General features: G+C 50.4%; 2 protein-coding genes across 10 annotated transcripts in view; one reads left to right on the top strand and one right to left on the bottom strand.

The window, feature by feature from the left end:
- Nucleotides 1-5,033, top strand: part of GIT2 (GIT ArfGAP 2) — a 41,219-nt gene extending 36,186 nt beyond the window's left edge. For all 8 annotated transcript variants that reach the window (XM_065904983.1, XM_065904979.1, XM_065904985.1 and 5 more), the window contains 2 exons: nt 1,273-1,336; nt 1,841-5,033. In XM_065904983.1, coding sequence (XP_065761055.1) covers nt 1,273-1,336; nt 1,841-2,053 — 277 coding nt within the window. In that variant the 3' untranslated portion in view covers nt 2,054-5,033. The remainder of the gene's footprint in view (nt 1-1,272; nt 1,337-1,840) is intronic.
- A 4,707-nt stretch (nt 5,034-9,740) lies between these two features.
- TCHP (trichoplein keratin filament binding) lies at nt 9,741-22,995 on the bottom strand. 2 transcript variants are annotated; one of them, XM_065904795.1, is made up of 13 exons: nt 22,821-22,995; nt 21,195-21,388; nt 20,175-20,385; nt 19,382-19,438; nt 17,766-17,834; nt 16,949-17,122; nt 16,045-16,157; nt 15,784-15,850; nt 14,370-14,542; nt 13,451-13,532; nt 11,945-12,130; nt 11,246-11,389; nt 9,741-10,226 (listed from the first exon to the last, which is right to left on the bottom strand). In XM_065904795.1, the coding sequence occupies exons 2-13, from the start codon at nt 21,386-21,388 to the stop codon at nt 10,194-10,196; spliced, it is 1,503 nt and encodes a 500-aa protein (XP_065760867.1). In that variant the 5' UTR covers nt 22,821-22,995; the 3' UTR covers nt 9,741-10,193. The 2 variants fall into 2 exon arrangements, with proteins under 2 accessions (XP_065760867.1, XP_065760868.1); XM_065904796.1 differs by lacking the exon at nt 22,821-22,995 and having other exon boundaries at nt 21,184-21,296.
- Between the last annotated feature and the right edge of the window lie 594 nt (nt 22,996-23,589).

Here is a 23,589-nt window from a genome sequence, read left to right as displayed (position 1 = left end):
GGTGGCCCAGTGGTAAAGAATTAAGGTGAGTTTGATCCCCGGTCGGGAAGATCCCCTGGAAGAGGAAATGGCATCCCACTCTAGTATTCTTGCGGCGAATCCCATGGACAGAGGAGCCTGGTGGGCTTACAGTCCATAGGGTTGCAAAAGAGTCAGACAACTCAGTGACTAACCAACAGCAAAGTGTAGTGCTTCTCTGGAGAAGTTCTCTTCATGCCTTTGCACAAACAGAAATTGTTCAAGGAACACAGTACTGCCCCTCCTTTTTCCTCTGTGTTCCCTTCCACAGAAGGATGAACCAGTGTCTCTTGCAGTCTGCATGGCCCTGGCACTGTCACGTTCACCGCCCCATTTCCTACCCTTTTGCATTTTGCGGTACAGCTCAGACTTCTCCCAGTGTCGTCATTTCCCCCTCACTAGGAGAGGAATGGGCAATGTTTATTACCAGAGCAGAGTCAGTCTTCATGGGTGGATGGCTGGAGGAGCCTCAGAGAAAAAGAGGAACCTGCACAATTTCTCAGCCTCCTTCCACAAAAATCATTTAGCTGTTTATCTCCCCTTCCCCCGGACATCCTATTCATCACATGCCCCTCCTGCCTCACATGCTATAGATGTGCAGTACCTCTGCTCAGCACCACGACCTTGACAGCAGGCCCCTTCCCTCCCTCATTACATGAAGCAAAACGTTTCCCACCTTCCCACTTACGGTCTGTTAGGGCCCCTCGATAATATGGTGAACCCCTCCTGTGGCGCTCTCCCACTGCTGAGCAGCATGCTTCACTTTCCGTCTCACCCAGCTCGGAAGTGCCCCGCTCGTATTGCAAATGACAAAAAAAATATGCTTCCATTATGTTTCTTTCTTTGATGGTTGTCAAGAATATAGATATGTGTCCTGGGGCTGTTTTCTGGCTTCGAAGATCACAGTATGGTGCTTGGTACAATCTGGGAAGTTTGGTTGTTTTTTTTTTTAAGATGTACAAATCCATTCAATGTATATTGTGATCTCAGTGTTCTGTGGCTCCACCAGGCTGTAATGTACGTGCCTGCATTCATACCTGGAGGCTGTTTTTATATGATGGAATCAACTTTGAAGAATGGGGGCCCCGGCTTTATCCCCGAGTACCTTGTGTTGGTGTGGGATCCACAACAGACTGGCTGTGGCCTTAGCCCCTTTATTACGGGAGTATAAATGGGAATGTATTCGTGTCTGAGTGTTCTCTGTCTCTGCATTATTTTTGCTGTCTTTGAATAACCTTTTTAATATTCTTGCAGTTATATTCCCTGCTCAGAGAGGATACACATAGCTGTTACAGAAATGGCGGCATTATTCCCCAAAGTAAGTCACTCCCTGATAACTTGGTTCAGATCCTTTTCAATGAGCTCCAAGAAATTTCTTGATGACCTTTACATTATATTCATCTCTTTGTAGCACAAAGAGTTTTAAATATGCAAACAGCCATATAGGGCTATTGGTTTGGGTTTAATAAGACAAGAATGTATGAGCCAAATGCTGCAAGGCAAAGCATTAACAGAAAAAAAATTCTATCTGGAATATTTCACTTGTGTAAATACTTGTTCAAATACTGCTTCAGAATAGCACTAGTAAATGGATACTGCTAAATATACTGTGTGCAGTCTGAACTTTTGAGTCAGAGCCCCAGCACCCCCTACACTGCGGGTTGCCAAACTTGCAGTCTTTCACGCATCCCCAGTGAAAACATGCAGGACACAACTGCCGTTCACTGCGGAACAGCTTGAGTTGTCGTTCGAGGAATGCTTGTCCCTGTTCTCGGAGGTGTCCACCCTGCAGTCCATGGAGAACAGCTGTTTTTCTGTTTAGAAACCCAAGTCCGACATGGTGAGGACCTCCCTCCGCTTACTGACGTCCAGTGCCTACCGACTGCAGTCAGAATGCAAGAAAACCCTCCCAGGGGACCCAGGCCCACCCACGGACATCCAGCTTGTCACGCAGCAGGTCATCCAGTGTGCCTACGACATCGCCAAGGCCGCCAAGCAGCTGGTCACCATCACCACCAAAGAGAACAACAACTGAACGGCAGGGCTGGCCCTTCTGTTTTCTAGGCTTTTCCAAGTCCGGTTTCCACTTTAGACATGGAACTCTTGCGATTTTTACAGACACAAACATTTAATGAAAGTTTAAAACTTTTTAAAAAGAAAACTCAGTATTATTTTTGCATGTTTTCTAACAAATTTTCAACTATTAATTTAACCCACTTGCCTTATTTTGTGCCTGTTTGCCAGTTTACCTTCTGACGTTCTGTTGTGCTGTCCGTGACCGTTGAGTTAATGATCATAGACACCTGAAAGCAGAACTTCGTTGCTTAAAGTTTGTTAGACCTTCTCCATCCCTTCAGACTCCTTGCCTGTGGCTAAACTATAAGTGAGATTCTTAGTGAAACATTCTCTGGAGAGAGTTGTCTGATCCCTGTCAAGCATTGTGCAATAAGCAAGTATTCCAACCTCTACTGCAGAATCTCTTCTAAGTTTGGGGTATCTCCAAGCAGGCTTGTAGAGAAAGGACTTTGCCACTTTCTAAAACTAGTGTAACAGTTTCTCTTGGAAGGAAACAATGAAGTGTTCCGTTTAACTGTCCTGTCACACTCGGTGTCCTCTCATCTAATTTTTCTCTCTTCTGTCCACTTTTGTGCTGCTGTCACCCTGAAGTCTCCACAGCGATAAGCACTCATCCTCCATGTCCTGTGTACCTTGGCCACGTTGTCACGCAAGGCTGAGGAGCCCCAGTCCCATCAGCCGTAATTTCACCCCACCCCATTCAGATAGCACTGCCGTAAACTGTGATGAGAGAAATGGTCTACTCCCCTCACTCCTTTAGCCACTTAAAGCCTTCTCACACGACCAGCCCCGCACGTCTCACCACCTTTAAGGACCTCGGATAAGGTAAGATGCGTACAGTCACCAGGGTTCACTTCTCCTCTGGCACCTCCTCGCTGGTACTTCAGTGTCAGACATCACATTTCAGGAATTCCCTGCAGAGTGCTTAACTGACCATGTGCTATCCCAAGGCTACAAAAGCCTGCAGCTGTAAGTCTGGGATGCCCTGAGGTTGCCTTCTAAGTTACTAAGAAGAGCTTGGTCGTTCTGGAAGCTAAAAGTATATTCCTTCCTGCTCGTGGCCACGGTTTTGTGTGGGCATGGCTCAGACCCTGACCTTGACCAGCGGGGCCAGGCGGCAGTGACAATGAATGAAGCGAGCCAGATGCCGGGGACAGCGGGGAGCCCACAGCATGGCAGTGGGGACAGCAGCTGCCCAGCTCCACCCAGGCTGCCGTGTAAATAAAATGAGCCTAGGGTTGCCGAAGCTTTTGACTTGTCAGAAGACATCAGGTGTTTCCATGCCATCTCCAACTGTAAACGTCAGTGACTCGTCTAAACGTGTTCACAGCACGCGTGTGGGCCCGCCGCAGCCTTGAGGCTGCCAGCTCCCGGCCCTGCTGTGGATCGCGAGGCCTGGCTTCCCTGGTCTCCCCGGCTTTAGCCTCTGAGCCTTATTACCTTTTGCAGGGCTGCCGTACCCTCTGTTAAGTTGCCGTTGGTCCTTGTTTCACCCATCTGTTCTGTCCCGTAGTGCTCGTTCACACACATGGAAAAGTCAAAATCATCACAGTTGCCCCAGAACATGTTCGGTAAGCCTGTGTTCTCACAGAACTGTTTGACTCACAAACACCTTTGTAGCCTGACCGAATGCTGTCGGAAGGAGCACGGTGATGGTATTTGGTTGCTAAGTCACTGTGCTGGGTGCTTTCGCTGGCTTTTGCTCTGCTGAGCAGCACGGGGAAAGGATCCACATCTCCAAGACTTGTCTGCACAAACCTAAGTGCCACGCTCTTGTCAGATGCTGAGGGGCGCCTTCTCGAAGGAGGTCTTCTACTTTCAATTCAGGCACCGTCTGAGAACCGTCTCTGCACGCCGCATGCACGGGCTGTCCCTCCTCTTCCTGGCGAGCACCTGCTCTCCCGCCCGGCCAACACGGGCTCCTCGGGCAAGGCCCGGCGCAGCCTCGGGTCGGTGCCCTCAGCCTCCTCCGTTGGGAGGGCGGCCTTCTGGATGATGAGTTGCCGCAGTGGGTGAAGCGGTGTCTTCACACGCACACTCAGGACCTGGAGTGGGGGACGTCATTCCGTGCCCCTGGAGAAAGTCAAGGAACATGGGGGCCAGCAAACCATGTCCAGCCATGAGCACACTGCAGGAGTTGGCCCTGCTGACCCACAGTGCCAGCGTTCGGGGAGGGAAGCTCCCAGGTGGAGTGACACCCGGCGACAGGAGGCCTGAGGGTGGCCCTTCTCTTCCAGCCCCTTGTGCGTTTCCTCAAGGCCGGGGCCGGAGATCCGCGGGGCCTGTGAACATTTGCACCTTGTCTTGGTGGCCGCTCACCACCTTTTGCACACGGGTTCCCTCGCCTTGCACTAGTGTCTGAGCTCTGTCATGTCATCCTCTTCCCCTGGATTCTCAAATCCCCGCCCCCTCAGATGCCCTGAGGAGCTAGGAGGACGCAGGTAGGAAAGCAACCAGGAGGCAGCTCCACCTGAGCGCCTCCCGCTGACGTCCACCTTTGCCTTGGAATGCAAATAGTTCTTATTTGCCAAAGAACGACAACTTGGACCCAAAGACTAAACACAGCATTTCACGGATGGGAACTGGAAACGCACAACTCAGGAGCTGTCCTCGAACTCCCCCAGCGATTTCAGCTGCAGAACCTGAGCGAGCCCAGCTCGGGTCTGTCCCCCGCAGCCGCCCTGAGCTCCCCACACAGAGGGTGTTCCTTCTTTCCTTGTCCCAGTTGAAGGTCACCTTGATTTTCCAAAAGAAAATGCTGCATAGGAAAAATGAAATGCCTTTTCTCCCAGTGTCTTCTATCCATGTCACCCGTGATTCTGTACTTATTTTTCTTGTTCATTGTACATTCGTATCCCTGTAATTATTGTTCAACCCTGTAAGCGTTGTAAAATTGTTTTGGAATATGTGCCTGCTAGTTATGCAATAAACAGGCTCTATAAGTGTCCTTGGGGTAATGTGTCTGCCATCAATTAGCTGATGTTTCCAGATACTCAGTCAAAGTTCCGAGGAAGTTTTCCCCATGGAAACCCATCTTCCGTGAGAGGCGGTACTGCAGGTGCCTCCACCCTGGGGGCTCTGTCGACGGCCTTGTCCCTCCTGTGCTCAGCAGACAGCTTTCTTACAAGAGGTCCTGCATCACGGGGTCACTTCCATACATCTGATAGCAAGGCCTTTACTCCTCACGTTAAATTTTTAAAATTCAGTAAAAGCTGGCCAAGCATAGGTGCCGTCACCTCTCCTGAGTGAGTAACCAGGGCGCAGTCTTCTTTTGCCAAGAAGTTGTGTCTTACCCTTGAGACCCAGGTGCCAGGAACCCCCCAGCGTCTGTGAAGTGGCCGAATGGAAGGACTCTTCACTGGCTCCCAAGCACCATGGGCAGCACTTTGCCCGCTGTGGGGTTACAGAGGCCACCGGCCTCACCACAGGGATGGGCTGGGGCCATCCGAGGGTGACATGCTGGGAGGCTGTCCAGGAGCCGTCCCCGTGGCCAGAGCCGTCGAGATGGCATGGACTCCACAGCTTTCTGGGGTCATGCGGCAGCTCACCACACAGCAGCTCCCTGGTGGAGGGGGCCCTGGGGACAAGAGGAGGTCTGGGGAAGCTGGGCTTCATCCTCCCACCCCCACTCCCAGGCCCTTACTCACAAGCACAGCTTCCCTGACCACACTCCCCAGAATTCTCAGCCCATCTCCCACCCCAGTGCCGCTGCTCCCCGAAACTCCTCTCCCCCCCTCACCCCTTCCCACACCTTCCTTTCTTGGGACTCGTCTTCCCCTTCTGTCTATCCCCTCAGTTCTCTCCCTTCCTCCCCAGCGCTTGTAGCATTGCCTGTGTCCTGCTGCCCGCCAGCTCTCCACCTCTGCCTTTCACAGCCCCAGGTAATTAATTTCTCTCACCTGGCCTAGCCTCCTGTCACCTTTATCCTGTAAGGACCCACTGGAAGGACCGTCTCTCTCTCCCAGGCCCTGCTTTCCTCAGGAGCCCACAATGCATTACAGACAGGGTAGTTTTGAAATCTAACTTGGTCTTGCAATTTGCACACACACATACACCCCGCTATGGCCTAAGAGTAGCTGTTAGTTCCCCCTCTTGCCCCACACCTTGCTATCTGCTTCCCTCTCCTAGACCTCCCCTCCCAGGACCTCTTTCAATATTTCCCTACCCCACCCAGCCCCCTTCCTTTCTGAGGGGCTGAATTACCTACGTAATTACCTACATATAGGCTCTCATTGCGGAGAAGGCAATGGCAGCCCACTCCAGTGTTCTTGCCTGGAGAATCCCAGGGATGGGGGAGCCTGGCAGGCTGCCATCTATGGGGTTGCACAGAGTCGGACACGACTGAAGCGACTTAGCAGCAGCAGCAGCAGCAGGCGCTCATTGTGGGCAGTCCCTGGCTAAGTGCAATTTCCTACAGTCGCAACTGAAATGACCTCCCATTTTGCAGACAAGGAAACAGCCCAGTCGGTGGTGGCGGTGGTGCAGGTCAGAGCACAGGGCCTGTGCTCAGGCACAGGGTTCTCACTGTCACAGAGGAGCTTCCAGGATGTGGGCTGCATGAACGTAGTGGACGGCAGACCTAGTGGAAGCAGGAGAGGGTGAGGGATGGCCGCACCCTGGACAGAGGTGAGGTGGGAGGGAGGTTGGGGGGCAGACCCAGAGAGACTCTGGTCTGGGAGCATCAGGGCAGGAAGGCAGGGATGCTGGTCTCTGTGTGGGCTTCTGCCCACCGTGGGTGCTGGGGGCTTTAAAGGAATGTTGAAAACGGGTGGCCGAGCTTGTGTTTGGCTTCCAATTCCTTTGTTTTTTGCCATGAGTATTTGTCTTCTCTTCTGTCAGTTTCAAATTGAGACATGTGGAAACCGCTGCTCAAGTCAGACTCTGATCTCTTGAATGGAGGACACTGCCCAGCTCAGCTGTCTCAACGTTCAGGGCAGGGTTCTCTACAGTGTACAGAAATGGAGGACTGGGTATTTAGGGGCAAAAAAATGAACAAAAGGGAACTGCAGCCTTTTAAATCAGCTAATAACCAAAATAAAGTGCGGGAGAGAAAGAAACCACTACCGCATCGCAAGGAGAGTATCACAGCATCAGACTTCACGTCGTCATCACGGAAGGCTGAGAGAGAGGTCTTTCAGCTATCTAGCTAGAGATGATCCTAAATGCATGCAACTGAAGTTATGTGTCAGTATGTTCACAGAAACCCAGTTTTTAAAAGAAAAAAACTAGAAGCCAAATGAGAATGAATAAATAATACCACTTACATTAGCACCTAAAAATGAAAAGGTATGAAGTCTTAATAAAATTTTTTTAATTACATGCTTATATCTTATGAGGTAGGTTTTTTCCGACCTTTTATCACTTTTGAGCAATCAACATTAAGTCATAAATAACTCTCTAAAATAAAGACATGATGGTGTCAAACTTGCTAAAATAAAACTCCACATGGCCTCATGGCCAGATTTCATCACAGTCAGCAAGCACTGTTAATGCTAATGTGTTTGAAGGCATTATAATGATGCTCTGTATTTTATGAAGGCTGAAAACTACCTAAAAACCCAGATTGTAAAAAAAGAAAAAAAAAATTCATTATGGGACTTCCCTGGTCCAGTGGTTAAGAATCGTCTGGCAATGCAGGGGACACAGGTCCAATCCCTCGTCTGGGAAGATCACACGTGGGACAGCTGAGCCCGTGTGCCACAGCTACTGAGCCTACGCTCTCTTAGAGCCTGTGAGCCGCAAGTGTTGAGCCCACGCACAACTAGGGAGTAGACCCTGCTTGCCACAATTAGAAAAAACCTGGACGCAGCAATGAAGACCCAGTGCAGCCAAAAATAGATTTCTAAAAACGTAAATATTAATTTATCCATAAGGAAATACAGATGCACTGAATATATTTATTGCACAAATGGTTCCTTCAGCCCCAAGAGTTACAGCTGGTTCTGTGCCTGCCAGGGACATCTGCGCATCCGTGCACTTGTTTGATTCCTGTCCCTGTTCTTGTTCAGCTTTGTAACTTCCCCAGGCCTAGAAGCACATCCTCCCTAGAGAGGATATATGTGCTGAGTGAGCAAAAAGAGTGAAAATCATTCACATACAGAACATGTGAGTAGGGGCTTCAACACCATCTGTTCTAAACAACTTGAACCTTGCAGGAGAATCTGCTGTAGAATGATTTACAAATCATTAATTTTATAGTAAGTAGGAAAAGTTGCTTAAAATAATAAAACCAATATACATGTATATATAACTACAACACAATCAACTGTTACGAGCTAAAAAGAGTATGTGCTACACCAGAAATAGTTAAGACAGTGGAAGCTCTAAATCTGGAAACAGATTGAGGCCCAGTTTAGATAGGAAACATTTAAATATATTAGGGTAGAGAACTAGTGTAATAGAGAATGCGGAGTCTCAACCACGGGACTGCCAGGGAATTCCCTATAATAAACTTTAATGCTAATAAGACCGCTGCCAGGCTTCACAAACAAAAAACTCAAGGAAATAAAAAATATTCAGTAAATATATGAGTGCCTATTTACCAGGCATTCTGTCCATTTTGAACTCTATCCTGGAGCTCGGACAATGTATGACTGCTTGTAATTCCCTGTAGTTTTACTTAGAAGAGGTTCCAGTGGAAATGAGAATGGAGACAATACCACTGACACAAGAAAGTGAAAATATCCAAACCTGAAAGAGATGTGGATTAAATCAGTAAAACTCTTATCATTCTATACAACCCACTTTGCAGCAGTTATTAAAAGCAACAGTGACAAAAGCTTGGAAGCAGTGCCATCAAACCAGAACTTTTATTTCACAATTAATGAATATTTGAGAGGAGGAAAGTAAATATGAACATGCATAACGAAAGCAGTGCTCAGGGGATCATAGTCAAAAAAATTTAAGACAAGAAGATGAAAACCAGACTAAGGATGTAGTTCTCAGCTCAATTTGTTTTTATGGCACAATAGAAATGAAAGGCAGTGCTGCCCTGAGACTCGGGATTTTTTAATAAACTCTGGTTTTTAATAACCTGGAACAGAGCCCTGTAATTAGCTGTAATTTACTGAGATATGGAATCTTGAGCACAATATAATGAAAACTGAAACCTCAGAGGAAAAATATGAAAAAAAAAAAATACAAGTCATGAAAATATGATTATTGCTGCAAGGAATTTATAGCTATTTTTAGAGATTAATCTAGGACTATGTCACATTGATAGAACAGGGAGAAGAGACATTTTTGGCTGATCTGCAGTTGAGTCTGATCTAGTTTCTTCAGGTTCAGTGCCTCTTCCTCTGGGGACATAAATCTCAAAAGGCTGCACATGGCTGAGCCCTTTCCCAGACACTAGAGGCCCAAGGTGTCCTGCCAAAAGGTTAGCCAGCCAGGTGACCTTTTGAGGCTCAGTTACATACATTTTGGGGTCACCCATCACCCCCGACAATGCTCTATGCACATTCTACCAAAATGCTTCTAAAACAAGGAAAGACTCATTTCTCACCACCTTTTCAGAAAGCATCCATGGACGCCACCGGACTGTCTCAGGGTTCATAGTTCTTTTCTTCCAGAAAACAAGATGTAATCATTTTGGGACCACTAAATTAATAAACCCTGAAATTAATAAACTAGACAAGACCCACAAGTTTGTTTTCAATAGAACAATCAAATTTTAATGGCAATTTTAAAAACTGAAAAACTTGTCTCCTATCTGTAGTTAAGAGTCCTCACTGGAGGTCGACAATTAGGGGTGAGACAAGGGGAAACCTGTAGCCTGTCATGGAATACAACTTGTAACTCCTAGCACCGATTTAGAATCTAACATTATTTATCAGCATATTACAAGACTGTGACAGCACTGTCAGTGTGTGACTATGAAGTCCCTTTCTGGGATAAAAAAAGGCAGGAAAGGGCCTCCTGGATAGCCAACACAGCTTACAGTCCAGCCAGACCCTCACTCCATCTAATTGTGGACCTGAACATTCGCTGAACTATTTTACAGTGACCTGAACACTGGAACAGAGCCTGTAGAACGGTCTGGCGGCTGCATACCAGAGACGTCACCATCTTCACTCTTTGTGCTTACAGTACCAATGAAGTCAGTTCCAAGCGATTCTGGGATGTCCATAAGGCTGAGAAGAAAGAGAAAACATAAGACTGATTAAGTCAGTAGTCACTGGAGCATTAGCAATTAACCTCATCTCAAGAAACAGCTGAAAGCACCGTTTTATAAATGGTTGTTTTCAGTTACAGCTAAAAAGTCTCTGACCCGAAGTCATAACTGAGGCACTCTGACTTTTTAAAGCACCAGCCCTAAGTAACACTTCACGTGGCTCTGAGACCCTGATCTGAGACACGCACTGATGCATGGTGGAGGAAGTTTAGAAAACGCTGTTCCCTGCACTCTAGAGCCCCGGCCGGCTAGGACACTGACGCTCTGCAGCAGGTGTGGGACCTGCTCCGCTCCATCAGCTTCCCAGGCTTTCTGACAGAGGAGCCGGCCTCTGTCTGGAAGCACATTAGTGCCAGGGTGGCCCTGGTCAAGGAGAGACAGCGGTGACATGCCTGGTGTGCCCTCGGCCCCTTCCCCGGTGCTTTACTCATCAGCTCCCCCAAAACACGGGTGACGGCCTTCGCTTCTCTGTGCTCCCCTGGTGTCCTGCGCCAGGGGTCACTCAAGTACTTGGGGAGACAGACAAAGAAGGAAGGAGAGGACCAGACGACAGGGAGGGAGTGACCAGAGTGCCAAGGGCAGGAGAGGAAGGAACCCAGGTCCTGGTCACCCCGCTCAGCTGGGCTCTGCTGTCCGGACAGCTAGGACCCAGCCCCACTGCACCTTGCCCCCTCACCAGCCGCCCCAAAGCTCTTCCCGATTGCTCTCTGTCCCAGACAGGGCCGCCAAGCACCAGCAGAGCAGTCGGGACTCAGTCATTGGGCTGCAGCAGCAGGAGCCAGAGCAAAGTCACTGCAAGGTCGATTTGAGGCCCAACGAAGGATCGAACAGACCCTGTGTCCAGGCTCCCTACCAGTCAGGAAAGGAAGAAACACACGAGAAGAGGAGCAAGGAAGAGTCCAAGGTGCTGGGAAGCGGCCCTGTGCCCGGGGCTATGGACGGGACCAGGAGAGCAGGGCCGGCTGAGCGGCTCCCTACCTTGGGCCGGTAGCCCTGCTTGGCCATCATCTTCGCCTCCTGCTGCAGCAGGGCAGCCGTGAGCTGCTCTGCCCGTCTCGCTTCCTCTTCCTCCTCCTTCTCCTGCTGGTCTGCCTCCCACACCTGCAGCTGCCGCTCTGCCACCTGGGCACCAAGAGGAAAGTCACCCCAAACGGGCCACGGGCAGGACCCTGCCTCCGATCCTGAGGGACAGCCTGGGGTCCCCTCGCTGGAGCATCAGCGCTGAGCACCAGTGCCCTCGTGGGAAAGACACTCATGGACCCGGAGAGGTTATGTGTGTGGTCCTATGTACCTTGTGAAACACTCTGGATGTGGCCACATGTTTGGAAGATTCTTTTGTGTTAACTATTAGGTATTGAATTGAATAAAAGAGGCTTGGGGCCAGAGAGCCAAGTGCTTGCAGAGGCAACCAGAAAAGAGAGGTGAGGGGCAGGAACAGTAAGCTTTGCTTTCCTAGGAGATGGAGGACCCAGAGCGGGGCTGGACCTACAACCAGGAGGGTCAATGTTCCAGTGGGAAACAAAAATGGATGCTCTGAGCTCCTGATTGTGGGCTTCCTACACAAAGTCCAGGCCAGGCTATGGAAGTCAGTCAAGGGCCCCGAGCCCTGTGCCTTGATGGTGCAGCAACCCCAGCAGGGCCTGCTGCCTGTGCGCTCGTCCCAGGGCTCAGCCCCACCTGGGCTTCCAGCTCCTGCTTCCTGGCCGATTTCAGCTCCTCACTCTCCTCTTTCTCACGACGAGCTGACTCTCTTGCCTCCTCAAGATCTTGAATGAGTTGCTCTCTGTGTCTCAGGGATTCCTCCTGCGCCCGTCGGTTTTGTTCAATCTTTTCCTGGATCTGTTGCTGTCTTCCTGTCAGAACCTATCCTCAGCAGAAAGGAAGAGGGGAGGTTTTAGTTAGACTTTGACAGATGCCGCTTCCACCAGCCGTGGACCGCTCTGCTGCTGGAGCTACACCGACACCAGCCTAACTCTCAGCCTCAGGCACAAACGCACCAGGCAAGCCGGCCATAGGCTCAGCCCAGACACTCGGCTGCATTTCCCACACGTCCCCATCACGCACGAGGTGCGCGCAGACTGTGCGTGTGCAGACAGTCGAGCACCAGAAAGTCGGAAGCAGGCAGGGGTGGAGCTCTGTCCCCACAGACACACGGCAGCAAGGTGACTCTCACTCCCTATCAGCAAGTGCCAGAAAAAGCAAGAAACCACGAGCCACGCAGGCGGCCAGAGGCAGAGTCGGGGTCATCCCGCCAACCTTGTGGCTATGAATTCACTGCTCAGAGCAGCAGAAACCCGGATTCTGGAGGATTCCATCCAGACAATGGTGCAGTCTCAGGAACCACCTGCCATTCCAGACAGTCAGGCTCTCTGGACAGGACAAGTGGCCACAACAAGGAAGGATGTTTTAAATGCGGGGGGAGGGGGGAGTCAAAAGATGCTGGAGAATATCTGGTATTCCTAAAAGTAAAAGAGCACCAGCTGGGACCCACTTTCCCACAGGTTCTAAAATGTAGCATGCTGGTGTGCACGGAATACAAGGTCCATATTAAACCACTTTAAGGTAACTTTCAATACATGGATAATAAAGACTTTTTCCCCCCAAAAAAATTTCCTTTGAATCGGGGTGTGTCTTATAATGCACTACTTCTAAATGACAAATGAAACAGTCATGTTCTTTAGTCCGCTTCTAGTGTTGCACCCCAAGAAAAAATACTAAATGTGGAAAAGGTTTCTGCAACAGGTGTTCAGCACGGTGTTTCTTAAAGGCTCCAACTGGAAAAAAATGGACCCACAAAAGGAAATAGAAAAACAAACTATTGTCTACCACGTGATTATGTCATCAAAATGACATTTACAAAGAAGATATAATAATATATTAAAATGACTGAAATCAAATAGCTCAGTATAATAAGTAATATGTAGAAAAAATGTTATGCAGAGAAACAGAAGCATAGAAAGAAAGAAATAGTGGCTGTGGAGATGATAGGGGTCTAGGTGACTTTTTGGTTTTACTTTTCTGTACTGAAATTTTTTTCTAGTAAACATATTACTTTTAGGATGATATTAAAAGATGATAAAATAACCTGAGGGGACTCTGTTCCCTGAGCATTCGGCAGGGTCAACACATGGTCACCAACCCCAGACACCCGCCCGGCCGAGCTACACCCCCTCCCGGGATTACCTCGTTCATCAGCCGGTCTCGAGCGCTCCTCTCGCGGGCCCACTCTGCCTCTCTCTTCTCCCACATTTCCTTGGCCTCTTCCCTAGGGAGACACGGAGCAGATGACAGCAGGCTCCTTACCACCACCAGTGGTAGAAGAGAACCAAAGAACAATCAAGGCTCCATGGCACCAGGTCATGCACACTTTCTGCAGGGTCAACCTCCAAGTAAACTCAGTGGATTACAGGTAAGGATAACCTCACAGAAAATACTGCTGTCATAAGTACTTTTAAGTTCCCTTTTTTAACACTCCCTCTCCTTACAAAAAGCACTGGTGATGACATGTACCAGGACATTTAAACACAGAAGTGAATGAACCCTTGGGACTGGAGAGGAGGAGGGGCACGCGGGTGCCTGAGCTGTCGCTACCTTCCTGCGGTCACTCTAGCTCGCCTGTGGTCCGGGCAGGTGAGTGGTCTTGACTCCCCGTGGCCCAAGTACCCTGCGAGCCCAGCACTGGCCTGGACATCAGGGTTAAACAGGAGGAGGACCGTAATGCACTTAGCACTGTGTCTGGCACACAGTAAGTGCTCAGTAAGTGCTACCTGTTATTCCCTTACTTCACTCTACCAGATGAAGTTCTAGGATCCAGACTCATTTATACAGGCCTAAGATGCATTCAATGTCTCCATAATTTATAACAATTTCCTTTCAAATTTCTACAGTTTCAGATAAACAGATCCTTACTTTAAACCCTAGTGGTTTCCACCTTAAATAACCCGAGGGGAACACCCACAGGCCAGGTCCATTAGCAAAGGTGTGCTCCTCACGAACGAACACGGAGAGGAGCAAGGGCGGGCATTTCAACAGCAGCAGACAACCCTCACGGCGACCTGCTGACAACTGCGGCAGGAGGGGGCGCCAGGATGTCACCTCTCACCTCAGCAGCATCTGCAGCTCTGCCTCCCGCGCCCGCTCCAGCTCCAGCTGCTCCTCAATGACCCGCTTCATCCAGGCCACGTCGGCCAGGGCCTGCTCCCGCCGGGCCTGGTGCACACGCTGGTTCTCGTCCTCCTCCTCTAACAGCGCCTGCAGGATGCGCTTGTCCGCCTCCTAGAGGTCAGACGAGGAAGCGCAGTTACCGCAGGTAACAGGCCCTCTTGACCGCATCCTGGTCTTCTGCGGAGTCATGGGGCTGTTTCCAGAGCAGGCAGGGTGTGATAGATGGCTCAGGGCCATTGGAGACGCCACAAACGCCCAGGAGCTCTTCTCTGCCCACCACCAGGAGAGACCCTCTGTGCCACACGCACGTCCTTGCCCTCGGACACACCTGACAGCCCAGCTTTCTAGAACACAATTTGCAAGCAGTTCCACTGCAGAGGACATAAGCTACAGAAATGCTCAAAATGCTCCTTGCAGCTGTTCCATGAGAGGACAGCCAGCCAGGATGAGAGATCTCTCCTGTCCCGTCTAAATACTTCTAAATACGAGGGAGCCCATCTAAATACTTGCCAGAAACACTGAGCAGCTAGCCAGAAAGGGCAAGCTCAGTCTACGAACGCTGGTCTTGAGGTCTGAGGTGTACTGTTAGGTACTATGTTGAGCCATGCCACGTCAAGTACATTCAGAAACGAAACCAAGAAGCCCCAAACCCACCACTTCCCTGAGTGTGTACGGCTCACCCCTGAACAACATGGGTTTGAACTGGGTGAGTCCACTAACCACAGTTTTTTGTCAGTAAGGATAGTACTTGTATTTTTATCTTATAGATCTTTAATATTTTAATTTTTATCTTGGAATATAGTTGATTTACCATATTGTGTTAGTTTCCCATATACAGCCAGGTGATTCAGTTATAATGGAATATATCCATTCTCTTTCAGATCTTTTCCCATATAGGTAATCACAGAGTACTGAGCGGAGTTCCCTCTACAGATCTTTATATTAACCAAGTGGGGGAGAAGTGTCTGACTGGAGATTACAGTATGCAGACTCAAAAGAACTGGGGTTTGAGTCCTGATTCTATCCAAACTGTCTTAGCTTCCTGCCCTTCAGTGAGTCATTTATCAGTTCCTGTCAGTTCCTTTGTTTCTGAGGCAGAAATAACAGTACACAGGTTTTCAATTCCATGGGGGTCAGTGCCCCTAACCCCCATGTGGTTCAGGGGTCAACTGTATATCCAGAAAGATGCATACCCAGACACCTCTGGGGAGGGGCAGGGATTGCCGGGGCTGCTGGTCAAGAGGGGATGTCTCTTGAGGTTTTCTCATGAGAACGCACCCGTTACTAAGCAACGAAAAACATGTTTTTCAAAATAAAGTACAAGCAACACCAGGCTGTCACTTCAGACTTACCAGTTCCTCTTGGATCTGCTGTGTGCGTCTACTGAGCTTCACATTATACTGATGTCTCAGGAAGCGTCTAGAAATGAGAAGATATGGGTTGCCTTTAGTGTTTATGATCATAAAGAATTCTGCAGAGGTTAGACTGTTACTTTCTACAGACTGTATCCTTTCTGCTTTCAGGGTTACCAGGGCAAGCCTGAGAAAGTGAGAATTTGCTGGCTTGGGACAGGGGGCATGGGGGACGAGGGATGGGGGCCTTCCCACACGCACCCCAGTTCCGCCTTCTGCCGCAAGGCTGCCATCTGCCGCCTCTCCTCCTCCAGCCTCTCCAGCTCCCAGCGCTGCTTCAGCAGATTCTCCTGCTCCTTCTTCAGTTTGGTGGCCTGTGGTGACAGGACAGCAAACCCGGTGAGGCTCGTCATCCCTCATCTCCCTTTCTAGCAGACATGATCCAACAAGGGCGGCCTGGCCACCTGGTACCCAGGATCCCCTCCCACCTCCAAGGCACTCAGTCCCTTGGCCCAGCTCACTCGGTCATCCCAGCTGGGCCTTTCCCAGCCCCGCCGACAAGAATGACCCCACATGGCCCTGCACTGCCCACACTTACTGCAACTTAACCTCTGTCCCCCTGACCTGACACATTTGTGGTATATTCCCAGCAACCAGTCTAGTGCTCGGGCACAAAGGACCCAGCTCTCGAATCACTGAGGCCTGGGGGAGGAGGGCTGCTCCCTCAGCTGGATGGGAAGAGCCAGCCCTCAGAGTTGCTGGGCTCAGGATTCTCAGAACAGCCTCCTGAACCAAAGATCCTCACGGTTTGCCCCAAGACCCCAAAACTGCTAGCCAGAGAGGGCTGTGGGCTGGCTCATCAGAGTCAAGTCTACCAAGCGCACTTGAACTCTGGGTTCTCAGAGGCCCTCTGACAGCAGGCCTCTACCCACATCTGTGGGGACAGGTGTGACGCCCTGAGGGTTGGCATTCAAGAATCCGGCACACAGCGGGAGTGCGGAAGAGCCACCGGTGGGACCACATGTCAGGAGAGCCCAGCATGGCTCCCCTTCTTAGAACCACCTCCCAGACGCCATCTCCATGTGGAGCAGCTTCTTAAATGCCAGTTTCCTCACAACGAGCGGCTGCGAGTGAGGAGGCCCTGGCAGCCGGGGCGTGCCCTCACCTCCATCTCCTTCACCTTCAGCTCCTCCATCTGCTGGCGCAGCGCCTCCGCCTGCAGCTTACTCTCCAGCTGCCTCCTGTCCTCTTCCGCTTTCATCCGTTCCAGTGCTTCCCGGCGGGCCTTTTCATACTCATTTTCAAATCGTTTTTCCTTTTCCTCTTCAGCGGCTTCTTGCTGCATGTAGCCAAAGGAACGTGGGGGTCAGCGTCTGTAACACGGAGCCAGCGAAGACCCCACCGCTGGTCAGCAGGCCGCAGGGCCCGTTCTTCACTCCAACACGTCTACACCTGACCAGGCTGTGCACTCACCGGCCGTGAGGCCCGGGCTCAGCTCTCACGGTGGGAGCCATGGGCGTGGTGCTACTCTCAGAGACGAGGCAGGGAGCACAGTGCCCGGCACCGAGGAGGGGCTCAGGGACACCGGGTCCCTTCCCTTTCACAAGTCGACAAAACACTTTCCAAAATGAACCCAGAGGCAAAGCGGTGGGTCCACGAAGTGTGGACTTCCATCACCAGAGGTGCTGCTGTCAACCCAGGCTGAGAGTTTATGATGTAAATTATATCCAAAGAGGATGCTGGCAACAGTACAACCTCTAAGGATGCATACTGCATCTACCATCAACTGGCCCTGGACACCTGGTCTTATTCTGCCCCGACAGTGATCACGTGAGGTTCTTGTCTGTGCAAGAGCAACAAACATTCCGTTTTAACAGGAGTTTAGTAAACCGAGCAAAGGTCTATTCCTGGACTGGAGACACTGAGATGGAAAACAAGAAACAAATTCAAAGACTCAGAGAGTCTCCCAACACATACCACACCTGTTTTTTTTCCTCTTTCTGCGTTTCCCAAGCGTTTATCACATGCCTCTTGTGAAGGTCCGATTCGATCTGAGGATGAGAAGGCAGAAAATATCAACTTCCTCAGTGGTTCACAGGATGGATGCTCACTGCTGAGTACCATACCGTCGCCTGGAATGTGACCAGGTGTCTTACAAGGAAGTGCATGGTGACCCTAACATACACAGTCTAAATGCAAGTCAGGAAGAAAACCAAAGGACCAGGCTATTCTAAGCCATCTCAAGAACTGGAACAAAGTATCAGAAATTTTTCTCCCAGGCCTCTTGGAGCTGAGGGGACACTGAAATGGAAATCCAATCTCAAAGGCTACTGTGATGGGTCTAAAGCCTGCCAGGCCCCAGGGCAGCAGGACCTGGGTGAGGAGCAGACTCAACTTTTTGCCTGGCTCCCCAAAGCTCCCCCTGCAAAGGAGCAGCTGTGAAAACACATACCGCCTGTATTGATGGATGCAACAAATTTGGGGTTATTAATAAGAGATCTGGGTTTAAAGGCTCTTTTAGATCAGAAAATGAATCGCAACAATGTCCAAAGGTTTTTCTTTGGAAAACTTTTTATACAAGTTTTAAATTTTTCTCAACTTACAAAGGTAAACATTTGCAACTAACTTGAATGCTCTGAATAAACAACTTAAGTAGCTGACTTCTTTTGGAGGATCCACTGAAATCTAGGAGTGGCCGAGGAGAGGTTCAGTGCTAACCACATGACACACTGCAGCCAGATGCTCTATTATGCCTGGCAACTTCTAAATGTAGTTATGTGCACATAAATTAACACCATCAAGTAAGTTGTTCAGACAGTAAAGAATCTGCCTGCCAATGCAGGACATCCAGGTACGATCCTTGGGTCAGGAAGACCCTCCTGGAGAAGGAAATGGCAACCCACTTCATTATTCTTGCTGGGAAATCCCACAGAGAGAGGAACCTGGCAGGCTACAATCCACGGGATTGCAAAGAGTCGGACACGACTTAGAGACTAAATACAAATGTATACACAAATTATAAACTGAACTAAATTAATGATTTCTGTCATGGCATTCTCTCCCGATAGCCCAATCTCTGCTGAATGATGTCACCCCAGCCACAATGCCCCCCTTCTCTCCTTGCCCCAAAGTCTTATGAATCTGTCCCCTTTCTCCTGCCACTCCAGTTCTGACCACCTTCATTCACCTGGGCTGCAGTCGAAACCCCTCAATTGACATCACCCCTTCCTGCCCCCTCAACACTGCTGCTGCTCCCCAAAATGCAGCCAGGACCCTGCTGCACCTCTGCTGAAAATCTTGCAGGCGCTCCCGGGTACCTCCGGGGGAAAGCCACCCAAGCCTGTCCCAGGTGGCCCCACCTGCCTACCCAGCCTCCACTGTTGGGTTTCCCCCTTCCTATCAGATGTCCCAACCTCTCGCAGCCTCTTGTAGATGTTAAATAAACAAATGAACCAGATCTTCTGTGTGGAGCCTCTTTCGAAAGTGGCTGGAGTGATCTCTTTTTCATCCCAGCACAAGATGCAAACTTAAAAACAAGGTGAGCAATGTGATTTCATCTACTTAGGCAGATCAATGGGAGGATCTCTTTGGTTTTCACCTCTCGAAGTTTGGGGTCGTTCTTTTTCCAGTGTTCATACAAAAGTCGTTCAGCAATCTGCCAAGAAAACACAAAGAGGGGAGGCTGACGTTGCTTTTCCAATCCATCCACGTTTCGGGTAACCCACGGTGAAGTCAGCTGAGCGTAAGAGCTCCTCCACTGGCAGCCAGCACTGCGCCTGCCCTTCAGACCTCCCTCAGGCCTCAGGAGGTGTCTGGCTCTCAACAGACACCAATCGGGTACTGACAAATGACTCATTTCTTTGACTACACCAAGCGACTTGTGGGATCGTGGTTCTGCGATCAGGGATTGAACCTGGGCACTCAGCACTGAGAGTGTGCAGTCCTAACCACTGGACCACCAGGGAGTTCCCACAAGTGACTTATAATGGTGATAAAAGGGGGCCAAAATCTGATGCTACAGATGGGTCCTAGATGCTAAAGATCTACTTCAAAATATACAGCAACCTTAAAAACAGAGTTTGGAGACCACCACTACACATGATGATTTTGGAAGTTAGGTTAAAATACACCAGACCCAGCCTTTCGTGGGACCAGAGAACTAGAATAAAGAAAAAGGACTCAAATACAATGATTTAAGGGGCCCAAGAAAATAGAGATGACTCCTGGAAAACACACACGAAGAACGACTCAGAGTCAGCAGTTTTCCCGGTTGGCTCTGGAGTAAACTGCCATCTCATCAGGTCAGAGCCCCTCAGGGGGACCCCTCCTGGCCTCACTAACAGGCTGGGGACTCAGGCTTCGCAGCCTCCTAAAGAGTTCTGCAAAGTTACCAGTTTCCTTTGCTCCTCTCGGGCTGCCTTCAGGTTCCCGTGCTGCTCCCGGATTCTCCCTTCCCTCAAGTTCATGCTCAGCCTCAGCTCCTCCAGTTGCCTGGCCAGCAAGTCTTGCTCCTCCACCAAAAGCTGCCTGAGTCTCTGCCGTCGGGCCTCCAGACGCTTCCTCCCCTCCTCCTTCATCTTCTCCCGCTGGTAGGCATGCATGCTGGGTGAGAGGGGCCACCATCAGGCAGGCGTGCTACCAGCTGCACGGGGGATGCATGGCTGGCTGTGTGGGTGACAGAGGCTAAGGCACACAGAACATGGTGACCTGGGGAGGTGTCCTCCGGCCAAAGTGAACAGACCAGGTAATAGAACCACTGTGCATACAGAAATCTTGTTCTTGCAAGAAAATGTATAAGAGGCGTATATATGCACATACTAATATTATCTGAGCAGTTACTATGTACTAAATAACCTGATGGTTTTTATAGTAGCCATGACATAAATCCTATAAAGTAGGTTCTGTTTTAGCCCCACTTCACTGATGAGGAAACTGAGGCTCATTTTTTACAGCAAGTAACACAGTCAGAATTGCTATCTAGGTCTGTTGGACTCCAAAGCCCATGCTTTTAACTTCCGTGTTTTTTTATGTATCTCTCTCTATAAAAATGGGTGTATGCTTGTATCTATATTTACACACAAACACAGATGAAGAAGTGTACGGGAAGATATGAACCAGACAGTTCACAGTGGTTCTCTCCTGGGGAAATGGGGCTACCAGGGGACTTCTGGATCCTACATACATGTCTCATCATTTTATCTTTTTCAATCAAATGTGTTATTTCACTGATGATCTCTTTTTCAGTTTCCAGTTGCAAAGACATCACCATGTGAGTATCCATGGAAATCATCACATTTCCATGCGAGTGTCCATGCCGGCCAGTAACCCTCCCCCAGGTCCCTGAGTTAGTCACATCTCCCGGCAGCAGGTGGCCCTCCAACCCTAAGGGAAGGCGCTCACCGCACAGTTACCTCCGCTGGTAGGAGGCCCTGGAGCTCCACTCTGCCTGTTTAGAGCTGCAGATGTCAGACACCTGGAAGTAGCGGCTGTTCCGGTCCCACTGCTGCCGAAGATGTGCCTCCTGCTCCTGGCGGCGCTGTCGGGCGGCCTGCTGATTCGGGAGCCTCCGGCTGCACCAGGAGGAGGGCAGCGTGGGGAGTGCCATCTGAGGAGAACAGCGGCGCTGAGAACAGGAGCCTGCTGCAGCCCCTCATCCCTTTGAAGCCTGGTCCTCACCCCCGGGCTGCACACTGGAATCGCCTGATAGAGCCTGGGCCCCGAGGCAGATTAATTAAGTCAAAAAAAGTCTCAGTGCAGGCTTCCAGACATCAGCATTTTAAAAATGACTTGCTACCAGGACCGCAAATCATCTAGCTGAAGAAGCCTGGCCTGCACCCAGCTGTGAGCCTGACATCATTAAGGGCAGTGCAGAGACAGGGAGCCAGTCCTGACGACACTGGACTAGCACACCGGGGGTCTCTGTGCTCTGCCTAAGGTAACAGAGAGGATAACTGAAGGCATACGGACGTGGGCCAAACTCTTGACTTATATGACCTTTTTCACTGTTACTATCGCCCCATTTTTTTTTTGGCAGCTGAGGAAACAAGTTCAAAGAGGTAAAATGACTTGCTGAAGATCACAAAGCCAGGTAGCAGAGGAAATTTATACAAGAGCTGGGAGCCTGATTCATGTTAGGCTGGGATGAGGGCCCAAGCTCTGTAGACTGCAAGACGGTACCTGTTGGGACCAACATGCCCTGGCTATGAAGTGAAATGAAAGTCGCTCAGTCGTGTCCCACTCTTTGCAACCCCATGGACTGTAGCCCACCAGGCTCCTCTGTCCATGGTATTCTCCAGGCAAGGATACTGGAGTGGGTTGCCATATCCAGGTGCCACACTTGTTCTGGATGAGCATGGAGGGAGATCCCTCCTCTTACAGATGGAAAAACTACCACCTAGAGGGAAGAATCAATTTGCACGGGTCAAGGGGCTATCTGGGGGCACGGCCGGAGACTCCAAAGCAGAACCAGTCTCTCCAGACACCTCCCTCCCACCACCCCCGGTCCAAAAGCTGCTCCAGGTGCTGGGTCTACACAGTGCCTGGCTGTGACAGTGCTCAAGGAGCTTCTGGCGAATAAACAAACTCAAGAGTCCTTCGAACTGGGAGGGAAATTATCGCGTCTATGAGTCAAGCTGAGCCTGAGGCTGCCAGGTCATGATCTGTCTTCAGACTGTGGCAGGCCTGAGAAACATTTTTCTTTGCCCCATAGGCCGCCTGCGGATAAATCTTTGCACGAGGATTCAGGAAAGTGAAGATTCCGGCCCCAGATGAACCATCAACAACAAGTTGGGCGGCTCACTGAAGAAGTCGCATCCCTCTCTCAGCCACATATGACAAAAAGCGGTTGTAGAGGAAAGGGTCGGAGTCAGGCCGCGCGAGGAGCCGCGTGAGGACTGGAAGCCGAAGCACCGGGCGCCCCGCGATCGCGTCCCGGGACGGCGGGCGAGCTTCCCGCCAGAGCGGAGCAGACTGCGGCAGAGCTCTGAGGGTCCCCACCCCAACGCCGGCCCCCGGCCGAGCCCAAACCCGCGACTCACGTTTCTCTGCGCGCCGGAGTTTCCCAAGACTGCCCCGGTCCAAGGTCCCGCAAGCCCCAACCAATCCCTGCCCGGTCCACGGCGACCCTCTCGGGCAGCGCTGCAGTTACGCCGGCCGGTTCCCCGCTCGTTGCCAAGGCAACGGGCCGGCGACGGAGCGCCGCGAGGGCCAAGCCTCCTGCAGCGCGATTACTCGGCGTGCAGAGAGAGAGAGAGAGAGAGAGACAGAGAGAGAGACAGAGAGACACAGAGAGAGAGAGAGAGAGAGAGAGAGAGAGAGAGAAAGGGAATCTGTGTTTTTCTCTGGTGCCCCCTCGTGGTGGGCGGGAGCTCAATCGCAGATGCCGCTCATCTAAGGAAAAGAATCCATTCGCTACACCAAATTCAGGATGGTGGCTACCTGAGGGAGGCAGGTGAGCGTCGGGGAAAATCAGAGGGATATAACACGGAAGGGAATTATAAGCCAGTCGCCCTCAAATCTGGCTGCACAAGAAAATAATCTGGAGAGCTCTGAAAAATCCAGATGTCCAAACCGGACTCCAGACAAACCCCATGGAGCACTCTGAGGGAATCAGTGGTTGTCTAAGCCCCCCAGGTGTGTTCGACGTGCAACCAGCTCGAAGAACCGCTGGTGGTAAAGGTTGGAGCTATTGGCAACTTTCTGTCGCCTTAGGATGGTGGTGGATTCAAGGGTGTTCCTTCTGTTAACTCACATGTTACGTGTATCATTTTATGTACCAACTATTCTCTTAAAAAATAAAATTAAAAG

Source organism: Muntiacus reevesi, chromosome 13 (genome assembly GCF_963930625.1).
Source record: "Muntiacus reevesi chromosome 13, mMunRee1.1, whole genome shotgun sequence".
NCBI classification, from domain to species: Eukaryota; Metazoa; Chordata; class Mammalia; order Artiodactyla; family Cervidae; genus Muntiacus; species Muntiacus reevesi.
Note: the sequence above shows the minus strand (reverse complement) of the source record. Positions and strands in the feature narration are given on the sequence as shown.

Bases quoted from the DNA above. Each gene is read 5' to 3' on its own strand.
- TCHP (XM_065904795.1), bottom strand. From the start codon at position 21,388: ATGGCACTCCCCACGCTGCCCTCCTCCTGGTGCAGCCGGAGGCTCCCG. The intron at 17,123-17,765 runs GTGTGGTATGTG...GGCTACATGCAG, and splicing joins AGAAAGAGGAAAAAAAACAG to CAAGAAGCCGCTGAAGAGGA. The intron at 12,131-13,450 runs GTAATCCCGGGA...TGCTGAGGATAG, and splicing joins GAGACCGGCTGATGAACGAG to GTTCTGACAGGAAGACAGCA.